The 17,549-nt window shown below is 38.0% G+C and overlaps 1 protein-coding gene across 1 annotated transcript in view; it reads right to left on the bottom strand.

The window, feature by feature from the left end:
• ZNHIT6 (zinc finger HIT-type containing 6) overlaps positions 1-13,831 on the bottom strand; it is a 55,847-nt gene extending 42,016 nt beyond the window's left edge. Inside the window, exons 1-5 of the mRNA XM_054478079.2 lie at positions 12,854-13,831; positions 11,675-11,740; positions 11,482-11,588; positions 11,311-11,396; positions 7,385-7,488 (exon numbers count right to left, since the gene is read on the bottom strand). Of these exons, the coding sequence (XP_054334054.1) occupies positions 7,385-7,488; positions 11,311-11,396; positions 11,482-11,588; positions 11,675-11,740; positions 12,854-13,494 (1,004 nt within the window). The 5' untranslated portion in view covers positions 13,495-13,831. The remainder of the gene's footprint in view (positions 1-7,384; positions 7,489-11,310; positions 11,397-11,481; positions 11,589-11,674; positions 11,741-12,853) is intronic.
• Between the last annotated feature and the right edge of the window lie 3,718 nt (positions 13,832-17,549).

Here is a 17,549-nt window from a genome sequence, read left to right as displayed (position 1 = left end):
ATAATAAAATATTGGAAAAAACTTTAAATAGGTAAAACTAATCTATAAAATTCAAAGTTAGGGGAAATAGGAAACTTGGGAGGAGGTGGTAGGTATTCCCATAGGGGGCAGTAAAGACTTCTGGGGTGCTGGTAATGTTTTTGATCTTGGTACATTAATGATTTGTGTGCTTTTTAGGTATGTATTGTATTTCCATTAAAAAATGAAAATAAGATGGGCACGGTGGCGCACATCTGTAATCCCAGCACTTTGGGAGGCTGAGGTGAGTGGACTGCCTGAGCTCAGGAGATCAAGACCACACTGGGCAACATGGCGAAACTTCCTCTCTACTAAAACACAAAAAAATTAGCTGGCATGGTGGCAGGCACCTACAGTCCCAGCTACTGGGGAGGCTGAGGCAAGAGAATTGCTTGAACCCAGAAGATGGAGGTTGCAGTGAGAAGACTGAGATTGCACCACTGCACTCCAGCCTGGGTGACAGATGGAGACCCTGTCTCCAAAAAGAAGATGAAATAAAGATATTTTAAGACAAAAACTGAAAAAGCATATTTTTATAAGACCCGCACCAAAGAAATCTTAAAAAGGAGAACAAAATGATCCTAAAAAGAAGGTCTGAAAAAATGTTTAAAAAGGAACAAAAATACTGGTATATATGTGGGTAGATTATACTTTTGTCCATTTTACTGATGAGGAAAATGAGATATAGAGTTAAAGCCACAAAACTAGTAAACATCAGAGCTGGCATTTGAAGCCACTATATTTTGTTCAGCTTCAGAAAAAAACAAATAATTGATTAAAAGAAACAGAGATCAAAGAGACATTTCTCCCATGGTTATACACATGGAGACCACTGGTTAGAGTAACATGTAATGCCCTTAAAGAAAGTTCAGCAAGATTCTAAGAGCTATTTCTTAGCATGCCCTTAATCAACATTAACAGCTTCAGTCCAAACTCTACTACCAGAAGGGACAAAACAACATGGTTCAGGCCGGGCGCGGTGGCTCACGCCTTTAATCCCAACACTTTGGGAGGCCGAGGCAGGCGGATCACAAGGTCAGGAGATCCAGACCATCCTGGCTAACAGGGTGAAACCCTGTCTCTACTAAAAATACAAAAAATTAGCCAGGTGTGGCGGCATGTGCCTGTAGTCCCAGCTACTCAGGAGGCTGAGGTAGGAGAATGGTATGAACCCGGGAGGCAGAGATTGCAGTGAGCTGAGATCGTGCCACTGTACTCCAGCCTGGGCGACAGAGTGAGATTCTGTCTCAAAACAAATAAAAAACAGCATGGTTCATCTGTGAAGTTTTTCTTATCTAACAGACACAAAGTATATACCAAATAGAACTCATATATTTAAGCTGATTCCCAAAGGGATTCAGATCCAAATAATCGCTAATTTATTAACTGCATTTTTTTTTTCTTTTTTAGAGACAGGGTCTCACTCTGTCGCCCAGGCTGGAATGTAACGATGCAATCATGGCATTCACCATCACACCTAGCTAATTTTTAAATTTTCTGTGGAGATGGTGTCTTGCTTTAGAACCACCAATTTAAAGTGAGCTTCCTAATCTTTCAGACAACTGTTTTAAACTCCAATTCTTTTTTTTCACTGAACATGTCATGGATAGTATTCCATGACAATACTTCTACGTCTAATTGTTTTTGCTTAATGGCTGCATGGAATTCCATGGTATGAAGGTGCCATCATTTACTTAACTCAGTCCATACTGAAGGATACTTTAGGTTGGTGCCAGTTTTTACACTACTAAAAACAATACTGCAATAGATATATGTGTACATATATCTCCTGACTGTAGATCATCTACAAATACCTTTGTAGGCTAAATTCCTTGAGTACTTATTTATAACATTTTAAGATGTAATATACATTTTATACAACAAAATATATAACATTCTGAGAAACATTACCAAATTGCCTTCTAAAATGACTGTACCGATTTAACTATCAACAATGGAAGAGGAAAACGGCCTGGTTAATCCATACTTTCATTATATTAGATATTATTATAATGTTTATCAGTCAAATACTATCTAATCTATGTACATATATCCTTCTATGACCATCTATTCTTTTTTTTTTGGAGACAGAGTCTGGCTCTGTCTCCCAGGCTGGAGTGCTGGAGTGCAGTGGCGCGATCTCGGCTCACTGCAAGCTCCGCCTCCTGGGTTCACGCCATTCTCCTGCCTCAGTCTCCCGAGTAGCTGGGACTACAGGCGCCCACCACCACGCCCAGCTAATTTTTTGTATTTTTTTTTTTTTAGTAGAGACGGGGTTTCACTGTGTTAGCCAGGATGGTCTCGATCTCCTGACCTCATGATCCACCTGCCTCGGCCTCCCAGAGTGCTGGGATTACAGGTGTGAGCCGCCGTGCCGGGCCGACCATCTATTCTTATCCTCTGCCTCTTTCCTAATTAGTTACTAGTCTTTTTTTCTTAATAATGCATAAGCACTCTGTGTCATATATGTTAAAGACTTTTTTGGTCCAGTCTTTTGACTTTATTATGGTCTTTTTTGCCATGTAAATTTAGTTATTATTTTCCTTTTGGCTTCTGGATGGGATGTTTCTTCTCTTCAAGATTATGAAAATATTCCAGTATTTTTATTTCATTTTAAGATTTTGATCCACCTGGATGTTATTTAGTAAAAGATTCAGCATTTCCTCTCAAATGGCAAGCTGTTTCAACTCTATTTATTGAATAAGTAATTATTTGTACTAATTTGAAATGTTACCTTGATCATATACCAGCAAACCAAATATACTACTTATTTTCTATGATCTAGTTACAGATTTCTAGGCCAACACCATAAAACTACTATAATTTCATAAATTTTAATGAGTCCAGCCTCACCATTCTTTTTTCAGATTTTTCCAGGCACCTCTGCCATGTTATTCTTCAAAATAAACTTCAGTTATTTATGAACTGTCTTATTAATAAATAAATAACAACAAACAAAATCCCATTGATATTCTGATTAGGATTGCATCAGACTTAAAAGATCACTTAAGAAACAATATTGAGCTTTTTAAGAATATGGCACTTTTTTCCATTTATTCAAATCTTTTAAGTCATTCAGGAGAATTTACATTTTCTTCATATAGGTCTTTCATATTTCTTTCAACAGATTTGATTAGTACTGGGTGAAAGTGAACATAAAGCTATAGACCCTACAAAGAGATGAGGTAAAGGAATTACCTCTGAAAAAGCCACTATTTTAAAGTAGCTTGGGATCTACTCCAAAATAAGCAGGAGAGCCAACATTTCCTTATCAAGCTTCTCTATTTTTAACAGAGAATGTCAACCTTGCTTTGGCTCAACTTATATAGGCCTCCTTGAACTTAACTTTATCGATTACAGCTATCCACTGTGATACTCCTGCAAATTCCTCTAAAATAGTCCTCTAAAATTCATCCTCATTGCATACATTTTTGACTTCACAGACTTCACCTCACTTTCACTATTCAGTGAAAATTGCAGTACTTATTCTTAGAAAAATTCACACATCACATAATTTCACATATAATTTTAGGAGTCAGCGAAAATGCCTGCCATAAAGGGTGTCTGGATTAGAATGAACCTATTCCAGTCAGCTGCTACAATCACCTTCTGATAGGTCTACAGAGTAATTCAGGTACAATGGCACATTCATCACACTATATATGCGGGCTTTTACATTTAAAACTTTTTTTAAAAAAATAAATGTAGACTTTATAGAAAAGTTACAAAAACAGTACAAAAGATTCTTCATTCAGATTCCTCAAAAGTTAAAACATTTAAATTTTAAGCAATATCAACTTGAGATTTTGACTATATTGCAGCTCAAGTTGCTTAAACAAGCAATCAATTTAATACCTAGGGAGTATTAATAATCTTAGTACAAGACCAACTTCTCATATCAACAATTCCAAAATCTCCAAAACTGAAAGATTTTTAACTCCTTCAGCAGCAAAGCCTGAGTCAGTCTATAGTCATTATTTACCCATTATAAGGTAAACATTTATAGGTTTCACTGCACAAATAGTACTGTTTAATTACACAGTGCTATCCCAGACCTATGGGGGTGAATGGAATATACAGTAAATGTGGCATATTCCTAAGGATTTCAGTGAAGGGAATGTAAATTTTCATTGTCACTGTATATTATTTAGTATGTGCCAGGTACTACTTTAGTTATTATTAAAATTTCATTTAATCCTCTCAATAACCTGGTAAGTCAGATTTTGCCCAAGGTCACCTAATGTATAATCAAATAGTAGAGACAACATGAAAATTTACATTTATCAGAGTCAAAGCTATAACCAACTTTTGAAAGTTAATAGAAAAAAGTATTGAAAACTAGTCTCTTAGAATACTGGGGGCACGGGAGCTGAACAGAATTCTTTGAAAAAATTTCATTTCCCCTTCTTCCCTCTTTCCAGCAAATACCATTGCAATCATCTAAAACCTTGCTCATTTTCATGTGAACAGCTGATAAGATATAAATATCTCAAAGTAACTCTTAAACGTCTATTTTTTTCTCTTAAAGGTGAAGTATAAGACACCAGAATCCTGATTCTGTCTACATTATATTAATTATCTAGACCAAGAAAAGATTACAACTATACATTCAATAAGTACATCTTCTGTATTTATGTAAATCAGTGGTTTTCAAACAGGGGTGATTCTGCCTCCTGCAGTGGACATCTGGCAATGTCTTAACAAGAAATTAAAAATCCAAGAGCTCAACCTCTCTAATAAAGCTGCCCACAAAAAAGTTTGGTAATATTCAACAAAAGTTAAGGTATAACTAAAATAGGCACTCATACTTTCTTGATGAAAGTACAAAGTGGTAATGTTTTATGGAGACAATGTAGAGTTTTTCTCAAAAGTTTAAATACATTGTACTCTCTAATCCAGTAATTCTGCTTTCTAGGAATTGATCCTACAAAAAAAAGTCAGGTAAGCACACAAAACAATTTGTTCAAGGCTGTTTAATACCTATTTATAATAATTAAAAACAAGACATAAAATAAATGTTCATGAAAATGGGAATAATTAAATGAAACAAGATATAGTCAAAGGTGGAATACCCTACTTAAAAATAATGAGGCAGATTTGCATTAAGAAGAAAAGAGGTTCACAATGTATTGCTAAATGGAAAATCTAGCTGCAGGAAAAAAGGATGTGCATTTATTCATAAAAAATTAATGTTTAACTTGAGCAGAGTCATGTCACTTTATATAGTTTTAAGTATTTTATATTATGTTTTACTTTATTAGATGAAAAAAGGAGAAAACATGATTAGAAGGAAATGTTAAGAAATTTTATTAGTGGTCAACTCTAGATAGTGGAATTATGGCTGATATTTTTCCTTTAAGCTTTTTAATTATACAGATGTATTATTTTTACAATAGCTACTATAAACTGATTCCTTCCCACATGCCAGTTACTGCCTATGTGAATTAATACACTAAAAGTCCACAACTCTACAAGATAGCTATCATGAGCTCCATTTTGCAGATGGTAAAAGACTAAGAAACGGACTCTAAAGCCTATTATTACATACTATGCTGCTAATCTCCTCCCGGGAAACACTAAAAATGTAAGAAAACTGATCGCAAATCTCTATGAATTTATGAGCAAAAGACTTATGCAAGAAGAATCTGATTTGCCATTTCAGAGACCCGGGGAGTTTCAAAACAACCAAATATATACTAAACCTGGAAAATATACTGAGTGTAATATTCTTGGTAAAAACTTCCCGCATACATTCATGTATCTACAGACACAAAAATGTTATACTTGAGGCCATCTGCTTTTCATTACTGAGAACTAATCTCTGATTACAATCATTCTGAATAGTTTCTTTCATAAAACAGGAACACATTTTGTATTTGAGAAAGCACTAACCAGTTACCATAAACTTCTAACCAGTTACCATAAACTTCAAATTATGTCAATTTCTAAATATGTCAGTTTCAAAACACACAAAAGAATCATCTCACATTTGATAAATTCAAGACATTACTTTACTTTTTTTTTTGAGACAGGGTCTCATTCTGTCACCCAGACTGGAGTGCAGTGGTGCAACCTTGGCTTACTGCAACCTCCGCCTCCTGTGCTCAAGGGATGCTCCCACTCCAGCCTCCTGAGTAGCTGGGATCACAGGTGGGTGCCACTGCACCCAGCTAATTTTTGTATTTTTAGTAGAGACGAGGTTTCACCATGTTGCCCAGGCTGGTCTCAAACTCCTGGCCTCAAGGGATCCACCTGCTTCAGCATTACTTTACTTTTGGAAGACAACCAGGAAAAACGAAAAACCATTTTTACAAATATTTATGTCTTATAACATATAAAATAAATGGAAAACATCATCTTCTAATTATGTTAACAGCTTTGAAAAGATAGAAGCTCCACTAGAATAATGATAATTCTGATGGCTTTGTCTTTTCAATTTTTGGAAGAGCACAACTGGAAAGGCACCGTAGAGTTTACCCGGGTCAACTCCCCACATCATACACCTGAGGCCCAGAGAAAGGAAGGTGATTTGTTCAAGGCCCCACAGTTACTAAGAGGCTGAAAAGGGAGGGACTCCCTCAAGTTTTTAAAAATTCTAAATCCAAAATCTTGACTTCCGAAAGGTATTATCTGATAATTTAGTTGGCTACTTAAAGAACTTTGGGATCCTGTTCTCCTCTGTACTCTTGGGGCCTTTTCAACCCAACATTTTCAGACAGCAGCAAACTAATCTCTGTTATACTATCTGTACTCAAGAGCTCAAAGTCCCCTTCTTCTCCACTGACAGCTTTTAAATAAAATCTTAGTTGGAAACCCAGTGGAGAAAGAAAATAAAAGCAGAGCTGCCTTGATTAAAACAGTACAGGGGTCCTGTTTTTACTCGTTTTGTCCTGGAAGCCCCTGAAATACTTTCTTGGTACCTTAGGTCTCAAAGAAACAGTTTATTTCTAATGTATGAGAGTGCCCCAGGGCGCTGCTACTCAAAATATGTTTCTCAAACAATCAGCGTCACTGAGGAGCTTGTTAGAAATGCCCAATATCAAACTCCAACCCAGGCCTACTGAAAAATCACAACAAGCATACTTAACAAGATGCCTAGGTGACTGGTATGCACATTAATGTTTGAGAAGCTTCTCAAACGATATGAAGACACACACACACACACACACACACACACACGCACACACTGCAAACCCAAATTTTTATTAGAGTTACATGACATACAATTACTACAGTTATCTTGTCATGGACCAATAACAGTTTACAGAACCACACCTGGGGTAGCAATGCTCTATAGCAACCAAACCTTAAAGAATGATCCTGATCAAATCAGAACACCTGATATACTAAAAAGTTAGAAACTTACTTCTTATCAAAAAAGGTTGAATTCTCCTTCCTCTTGGTGAATCCATTGGGTAGAAGTTTTAAGTTAATACCTTGCCTCCGGGCACGATTTTTCATAAAGTACATCTAACAACAAAAACCAAACAGACAAATTAATTTTTAAATTCCTTAAATTTAAAAAGTGAGTAAAACAATGTTCAATAATAGTTAAGATTTACTGAGAACCTAAGTGTTACAACAGCTCTAAGCAGTAATCTCATGTAATCTTCACCATGATACTATGAGAATAGGTATTATCATCTCCATTTTAGCAATAAAAATTAGTGACATCCCAACATCATACAGCTATCCCAGAGAGATAGAACCTGTATTCAAACCCTGGTCTGTCTAATTCCAGAGCTTGTGTTTTTAACCATATGTTCTATGAGCCAAAGAAGAATTTAATGGAGATTAAAACAAACAAGAACACAGGTCATTTGGCAATCACGGGGGCTACCTACACAATTCTTGATTTCTTTTACCGATGGTTTTACCAGTTAGCTGTATATATATCACTGATTTTATTACTAGACAGCTCACTCAAGGGAAGAGCCATGGCATTGCCTAGTACAAGGCCTAGCTTAAACTAACGACTGTTGTGGGAAGCAGAAAATGGGATATGAGAACATTCTGGCTCTGACGTGTGTTATTACATTGACCACCTGGGTTGATTAAGCTGAACTGGGCAATTCCAGACTTATGAAGGAAGTAATACCAGATTTTTATTAAGTCAAGGAAGAAGAAAGATTACTCAAAGAAAAGGCAAAATATAAATGCAATTTTTTTTTTAAGTGAATAGGGATCTAGAATTTGCAATGTAAACAGTCAGAATCAAGTCATAAGCCAAGGGAAAGGATGGGTCAGCTATCACCGGCTAAGCAGGAAACTGTTTTAAGAAATTACATGTAATTTTATAATTTAGAGGACTTTAGTTTCGGTAATGGTAGTGATAATTATAAATAATTATAATAGCAGTGACCAACCCTCCTAATATACCTTCAGGATAAGGGTGAACCAGAAACAATCTCTACTTTTAGAGCAAGCTAGGAAACTTGTGTGGTTACACTGAAACAGAGGAAAAAAGAAAAAAAAATCCATTAGCAGTTATGGCTATGGGCCATCCCTTGCTTAGATTTGCAATTATTTTGTCTTGAAAACAGCACTGAATAGCCATACTCTAGAAAAAAGGAAGTGGGAGGACTTAATCAGATAACAAGTTTCAGTAAAAAACCACAATAATTCAGAGAGCATAGTATCGGTGTAGGATATACCAGTAGGCCAACAGAATGGAAAAGACAAGGCCACAAAATGACCCAAGCATATAGGGATGTTGATATATGACAAAGGTGGTCCTACAGAGCAGGAGGGAAAGGATGAACTTTCCAATAAATGGTGCTGGGAAAAGTGGATTATCTATATGAAAAATTAAATGGGAACTCCTCTGTACATGATACCAGAAATCAATTCCAGTTAAAGACATAAGTGTAAAACACAACAGTATAAAGCTTTTAGGCAATAACTATAAAAGAATAACTTCCTAACTTCAAGGTAGAGATGGATTTCTTTATAAAGATATAAACCAATTAACTATAAAGGAAACAAATGATAAATTTGACTACATTAAAACTAAGAACATCCATTCACCACAAGACACTATAAAATGAAAAGACAAGACAGAGACTAGAAGAAGGTATTTATAACATACAACCAACTTGCACTAGCATCCAAGAAATACTAAGAATTCTCACAAACCAGTAAGAAAAATAAAGCTGACCAATGGAAAGATGAGCAAAAGACTTGAACAGGCACTGCATAAAAGAGGAAATCCAAATGGCCAATAAAGTATTTGGTGGTTCAATCTCATCAGGAATTAAAGAACTGCACATTTAAAACCACAGTAAAATTACACAGCCAACAGATTGACAAAAATTTTTAAAGTCTTATCAAACTAAGTATTGGCGAGAATATGACAATAGGTACATTCATACACTATTGGTGAGAGTGTAAACTAGTATAATCACTTTGGAAAATGTTTTGGTAACATCTAGGTAAACTGAAGATATGCATACTACACAACAAAGCAATTCTATTCCCAGGTATAAACCCTAGAAACACATGTTCACACACATACTATAATTTATAGACAAAAGTAGTGGCATTGTTTCTAAACTGTTTTTTATTCTTACAGAAAATCCAAAATCCATTAAAAAAATGCATAAACAAATTGTGGTATAGTCCTAAGATAGAAAAAAATATTAAGAAATGAGAAAAGATCAGGGAAGGGCATAAAAGGGTGGCATGGAACTTCTGGGAAGCCAGTAATGTTCTAATTCTAGACTGGGGTGGTAGTTACATGAATATTCATTTTATAATTAATTATTCATTATACTGTGTATTTCCATTTTCTGATTTTTAGAAAATATACTTGCTATATTTCACAATTTAAAAAAAAATTGTAAGGTAATTTATCTTCAAGTAGAATTTTAATTATGCCTAATTAAGTTTGAGGAAAAATAAGAGTTGCTATATGAATAATTTTCTTTCAGATATGTGTAATGTAATTATGTCTGTACCAATAATACCAATAAAATAAGGTGTTTAAAAGGTATTAAAATTCTGCAACTCCAATACTAAAATGAACACAATTCCAGGATACGATTTAATCACACCAGAAACGAATTTCTACAACACCAGTTGCCAAATATTCCAAATATTTAAGCTTTAATTTTGCATAGTATTTAAGGAATTAAAAAAGGAATGCAAGAGTATGAAAATTAAGTGTATCAGAATAGCAAGTCTTGTTAGCTCTTCCTTCAAAATCAGAATCTAATCCCTTCCCAGTAATTCAAACAGTACACCCAAGCCACTATTATCTCACAAGGATCATAGGAAGAGCTGCATAATTGGTCTCCCTGCTTCCAATCTTCCATTCTTGCCCCCCTAAAGTTCACGAAGCACAAGAGTGGTTTTTCAAAAGGCAAATTTATGTTCAAAACCCTTCCATGGTTTCCATTTGCACTTAGAATTAGAAACCCTCACCAGTTTCTTTTCTTTTCTCTTTTGAGACAGAGTCTCACTCTGTTGCCCAGGCTGCAGAGTAGTGGCGCAATCATGGCTCACCGCAGCCTTGACCTTCCTGGGCTCAGGTGATCCTCCCACCTCAGCTTCTCAAGTTGCTGGGACTACAGGGGCACGCCACCACGCCTGGCTAATTTTTGTATTTTTTTATAGATATGGGTTTTCACCATGTTGCCCAGGCTGGTCTTGAACTCCTGAGCTCAAGCAATGCTCTGGCCTCAGCCTCCCAAAGTATTTGGATTACAGGCATGAGCCACTGCACCCAACTCCTCACCAGTTTCTCTAACTTCATTTTCAATACTCTCCTCCTCACTCACTATGCTTCAGTTACCTTGCCAATCTTTTAATTCCTCAAACCAGACATCCTTGTTTCTGACTCAGGTCTTTCCTTTTACTTTTGTCCCTACCTGGAATAATCTGCCTCCAAATGTTCACATGACAGCCTCTTTCTCAGCACTCAGATCACTGCTTACATATCATCTCTTAGAGAAGCTTCTCCTGACCACTGTATCGAAAATAGTACCCTGACAATCTCTCCCCAACAAAGACCATTTTCATTCTCTCTTTAATCTCTTGAGCCTTCTTTATTTTCTATATGAACTTAACTCTATCTGAAATTACATTTGTTCCTCTACTCATCTCCTATCTCCCACTAAATACAACTCCACGAGGGGACAGACTTTGTTTGGGTCACAGCCATATCCTTAAGTAATCAGAATAGCTCTACATCATGGTAGCCACTTAATATATTTGGTAAGTTAAAAAAAAAAAAAAAAGAATCTAATTGATTTGAAGGACTTTTAACTGGGAGAAATTAGGAGAAAATCTTACATGTTTATTGCTTATTGGTCTTTTCAAAAAAGCATCTCTAGAAATATGGTCCGCTGTTCTTGCCACATCTTCCAAAAATCGATAATCTAAAAATTTCAAAACAGAAGAATAAACAAATGACATACACCAATGGCCAGGAAGCCTCAATTTGCTATGCATAAAGTGGCTTACCACTTAGGAGATTCATTTCAGTAAACTGTTGTATTGAAATGTATGCAGTTTTATCTCGAACTCCATTACATGTCAGTTCTGCTTTGTGTTTCTTTACACAGGGCAAACTGAAAAGACAAAGGGGAAGTACTTTTATATTTTAGGGTAAGAAAGGTACAGATACAGGTTAAAAGGTAGGAAGTTACATGTATACCTGCAGGAATATCGCATACAACGTGGACATCTGTACTTTGCTTCTTCTGTACCACAAGTTTCACACCTACAAAAGCCCACATGTAACATTAAATTATCAAATATTAATTTTATTTATTTATAAACTTAGAATTCCCAATCAATTTATAAACTCAGTGACAAGTAACTCTGATAAAATATTTGATAGCTGTTGAACATCATTTGAAAATTCTTCTCTATGAAACCTTCCCAAAACAACTACATTTCCAATGTTGTTAGTGATATGTAACTCAGGAAAATGTATTAAAATTTTTAAAACCCATCTCGCTTTTGACTTCTTTTTCTACTATAATCAGGGAATGAGACTATTCACTGATATTTTAACTTGTGATTCCTGGAAATGTGGTAATGACTGTATGTGTGTGTATCTAGAAGTCCAATTCATGAGCTATGTTTAGATATTTTTAAAGCACACACCAGAAAAAGAATATAAGGCCAAGTGAAATTTAGAGAGTAGTAGCAGCATGTTTTTTCCTGAACTCCACACCTAATCTAGAACGAGCATCGAAATAATCTAGAAATGCCATGTAACCCATCATCTGTCCTCAACTGCTCTTCTATGCTCCTGGGATACTGACAACCAAACTACAGTTACTTCTATTTAGCCCAAGGAATAGTCCCAAGAATCTGACTACTCTTATTTCCTTTGTCACATGATCCACACACTAAGGAAATTAAATCAAAAGCAATAAATATTCACAGCACCCATGAAGAAGCTTGATAATTGAGGTCAAGTGTATTTTTGCCTAATTTTAACTTAATCTACTTTGTCATTGTTGGTTTTATTAGGCTTTCTCATCTCTATTCTCTCTCAAACGAATACCGAGTAAAGAGCGTATTAAGTCAAGCCAGATTCAGTTCCAACTGATCTTTTGGTCCCCAGAATTTTCACTTTCCTAACTTGACTATTACCCACTGGACACTACCAGTTTCATATATTTTCACTGAATTTGTTGTGTTGTCATGTACAACACCCTCCACTTCCCAACCCACCCCCGCGAACGCCGTCTCACTCCAGAAACCCAAACTTGTGCTCATTTTTCATTACTATTCCACCTTCTCCTGATAGTGTGGTTTCCTTCACTCTAGACATGAGGACTCCACAGCTTTATTCCCCTAAATGGAATTCCCCATGCCCTACCTTGACATGGCCAGTTTCCGCTTGCAGCCCACCGGGTGATTTATCGGAGGCTCTTCTTTCACCTTTGTATCATCCACGATTTCTTTCTTCAGGAAATCCTTCTCTTCTTTTACACACTCTCCATGCATCAATTCCTCTTTTATGCATTGACCAACAAACTTCTCCTCCTGTTTTATCTCCAAGTTATCCTTCTCTTCCTTCACTTCTGACGAGTCCATTACCTCTTCCTTTACCTCTGGGTCACCCACCTTCGCTTCTTTTACCACTAAACTACTATCCGTCTCCTGCTTCACCTCCAATACGCCTGCGTTCTCATCCTTCACCTCAGGCCTATCCTCCACCTCCTGTTCTACCCACTGGCCAGCCAACCTGCCTTCTGTACCTGGCCAGTCTATAATTTCCTGCTTCACTACCGTTAGGTCCATCGGTATTTCCTCTGGCCTTTGTCTACTTCCTTCCTCTCCATCCCCTATCTCCTTCACCCCTGTCAGCCCTTTCCCCTCCTCTCCGCCGCCGAACTCCTCCGCCCCTGCTAAATCCCTTACTCCCTCCCTGCCAGGCTCTGGACTTAGCCGCACCCCCTCAGCTACGCTGTGGAGACCTCCCCCAGACTTCCCTTCATTTTCAGCAGCAAACTCCATCAACTCACGATCCTTGGCCTCTGCTGCCACTCTATCCTTCAATGTGGCTGCTGCACACCAGTAGGAGAAATTACCGGTCGAAATACCTACGGCGGCCCACGTGTAGAGCCAAGTAGCCACAAACCCGGAATAGCCTGCTTGACGCGACTGCTCGAATCGCCGTAAAGCTACGCTTTTGCGCCTCGCCCCTTCACGACTTGTAGAGTTCTTTACGGCTCTGCGGAGGCCCTGCCGGATTCTCTGGGCGAACAAGCGTAACTGTGTGACTTGCCCGCTGGGGTTCTCGTCTCCCGCCTGGTTTCCACCACCCTCTTCCCTTAGGGAAGCCTCCTGGGCCACTCCCTAGGCCACCCTCCACGCCCTGGTGGGTGTAAAGAGTGGAGGAGACCGGCAGAGGGAGAGAAGCGAAACCCTTACACTCTGGAAGTGGGAAAACCCACCCTAATCTGTGTTAACCATTAAATCCAATCTTGTATGAAAATGGAGGACACACCTGATGTTAGGCCTTTCCAAGCTTTAGTTCCTTAAAGCTATAAACTAGGGACCATGGTATTATTAATATAAATCTCCCAGTGTCATTGCGAAGATTATATGAGATCATGCATGGGAATCAACTAGCAGTGACGGACACAAACTCGATATATAACTGAGAATCCTGATGGGTTTCAAACCGCCTGGTTTCCACCACCCCCTTCCCTTAGGGAAGCCTCCTGGGCCACACCCTAGGCCACCCTCCACGCCCTACTGGGTGTAAACAGTGGAGGAGACCGGCAGAGGGAGAGAAGCGAAACCCTTACACTCTGGAAATGGGAAAACCCACCCTAGTCTGTGTTAACCATTAAATCCAAACCTGTATGAAAAAGGACACACCTGATGTTACGCCTTTGCAAGCTTTAGTTTCTTGAAGCTATAAACTAGGGAGCATGGTATTATTAATATAAATCTCCCAGTGTCATTGCGAAGATTATATGAGATCATGCATGGGAATCAACTGTCAGTGACAGACACAAACTCAGTGTATAACTGGGAATCATGATGGGTTTCAAGTAGGAAACAGGGCATTAATTTTTCTTTCCATTCTTTCTAAGTAACAGCCTGCGTCAGACTATTCCCCATTCCCAGCATTCTGCAGGATTCTCTCAGAGAACATCATAAATATATTAGGCGAAAGTGCCTAATGCCCGGTATTGCTGAATAACATTGCATTGTATGAACGTGGCACGTTTTTCATGCATGAACCAGTTGGTGGGCATTTGGCTTGTTTCCAGTTTGGGCTATTACGAATAATTCTGCTTCCACATTCATATGCAAGTCTTTGTGTGGACATGTTTACATTTCCCGTAAGTAAACAACTAGGAGTGGAATTGCTGGGCCATATAAATTTATGATAATTTTTAAAGAAATGCCCAAACTGTTTTCCAAAGTAGCTATACCATTTTACATTCCTACTGGCTGAGGGTTCCTGTTTCTCTACATCCCTGCCAATTCTTAGTATTATCAGTTATTTGATTATAGATGTGTAGGGGTATGTCGTTGCAAATTTAATTCACATTTCTTTAATGACTGATGATGTTGAACATCTTTTCATGTGCCAACTGGCCACTTGGATATTTTCTTTAATGAAATGTTTATTCAGATCTTTTGCCCATTTTTAATTGACGTCTTTTACTATCAAATTGTAGTAGTTCTTCATATATTACGGATATAGGTTTGTGGTAGACAGGCACCAGTATGTTCCCCAGTGATCCTCCACCCTCACAGTGTTCAGACCAATGTGTAGACTGCTCCTGCATCATCCCAGGATTGGTCTGTGTCACTGATAGCATACAGCAGAAGTAATAGGTTACCTCTAAGATTAGGTTTGGAGCAAGGCTGTGGTTTCTGCCTTAGGCTCTTGCTCTTTTGTTCTCCTTCCTAGATCATTCACTCTGGGGGAAGCAAGCTGCCAGGTTGTGAGTACCAAGAGGCCCATGTGGTAGTGGGCCGAAGTTACTGGCTCTTACAGGCTGAATTGTGTCCCCTCAAATTCGTTTGTTAGATCCGTAACACCCAGTACCTCAGACTGTGAGTATATTTGGAGATAGGACCTTTAAAGGTGATTTCCTTAAAATGAGACCATTAGGGTGGGCCCTAATCCAATCTGACTGATATCTTTATGAGAAGAGGAAATTTGGACCCAAAAAGAGACACGAGGGATGCCTGCAGAGAGAAAAGACTATACGATGATACAGTGAGGTGGCCACCTGCATGCCAGCGAGAGAGGCCTCAGAAAAAAACAAGACTGGTGACAACTTATTTTGGAGTTCTAGCGTCTAGAACTGTGAGAAAATAAATTTAAGTCACTCAGTCTGTGCTAGTTCATTATAGCGGCCTTGGCAAACTAATGCACTGGCCAACAATCAGCAAGGAATTTCAGCCTGTCAATAGCATATGAGTGCGTTTGGAGGAAGATTCTCTAGTCTTAGTTCAGCTTTACATGACAGCGGCTCCGGCCAACAGCTGAACCCAGATTCCGGACACTCAGAAATTGTGGGAGGGGATAAATGTTTCTTGTTTTAAACTGCCAAATTTCTGGATAATTGATACAAAGCAATGCATAATTAATACCAATTCCTTGTATGGTTTGCAAATATTTTCTCCCAGTTTGTGGCTCTTCTTTTTCTTAGTTGTGTCTTTAAAAGAGCAAAAATTTTACACTTCAATTAAATCCAGTTTATCAATTTTTATTTTTATTTTTTGTGACGGAGTCTCGCTCTTGTCACCCAGGCTAGAGTGCGATGGCGGGATCTCTGCTCACTGCAACCTCCGCCTTCTGGGTTCAAGTGATTCTCCTGCCTCAGCCTCCCGAGTAGCTGGGACTACAGGCAGGTCCCACCACACCTGACTAATTATTTTTGTATTTTTATTAGAGACGGAGTTTCACCATGTTGCCAGGCTGGTCTCGAACTCCTGACCTCAGGTAATCCACCCACCTCCCAAAGTGCTGGGATTACAGGCGTGAGCCACTGCACCCAGCCTCTCAATTTTTAAATGAATGGTGCTTTTTGTGTCACACTAATAACTTTTTGCCTAGCCCAGTTTGCAAAGAGATATTTCTCCTATATTTTCTAGAAGTTTTATAGTTTTAGCTTTTACATTTAGGTCTGTGATCCATTTTGAGTTGGCTTTTGTATCTAGAGTCATCCCTCTGTTTCTGTGGGGGATTGGTTCCAGGACCACCACAGATCTGAAAATGCTCAAGTCCTACAATCTGCCATCTGCATCCACGGTTCCACATCTGTAGGTTCCACCAACTATGGAAATTTGATCCACGGTTGGTGGAACCCACATGTGGCAGAACTAAGGATATCATCCATAAGGTGGACAAGGTAATGGTTTAAGTTTCTTTTTTTTTACATATGGATATCTTATTGTCCAAGCACCATTTGTTGAAGCCTATTCTTTTTCCTTGAATTGCCTTGATATTTAAAAAAATCAATTGACCACAAAGATAAGGATTTATTTCTGGACCTTATATTCTGTTTCATCGATCTATATGTCTATCCTTACACAAATACCACACTCTTTTATAACTTTATAGTAAGTCCAACTTTCTTTTCTTTTGAAAATTGTGTTGGCTATTCTTGGTTGTTTTCATCTCTGCATATTTAGTGCCAGCTTGTCAATTTCTACAAAAGAACTTGTGGGATTTTCATAGGGATTGTGTGGAATATATAGATAAGTGAAGGGAGGATTGTCATCTTAACAACATTGTGTCTTATCCATGAAAACGGAATGCCATCCATTTATTTAGATTGTCTTTAACTTCACTCAACAATGCTTTGTAGTATTCAGTATACAAGTTTTTACACATCTTTTGCTAAATTTATTCCTAAGCATTTTATTCTTGATGTGGTTGTTTTTTTTTTTTTTTAATTGACACAGGGTCTCCCTCTGTCACCCAGGCTGGAGTGCAGTGGCACAATCATGGCTCACTGCAGCCTCGACCTCCTGGGTTCAAGCTATTCTCCCACCTCAACCTCCCACGTAGCTGGGACCACAGGTGCATGCCACCA

Source organism: Pongo pygmaeus, chromosome 1 (genome assembly GCF_028885625.2).
Source record: "Pongo pygmaeus isolate AG05252 chromosome 1, NHGRI_mPonPyg2-v2.0_pri, whole genome shotgun sequence".
NCBI classification, from domain to species: domain Eukaryota; kingdom Metazoa; phylum Chordata; class Mammalia; order Primates; family Hominidae; genus Pongo; species Pongo pygmaeus.
This window is presented reverse-complemented; position numbering and strand designations above follow the sequence as displayed.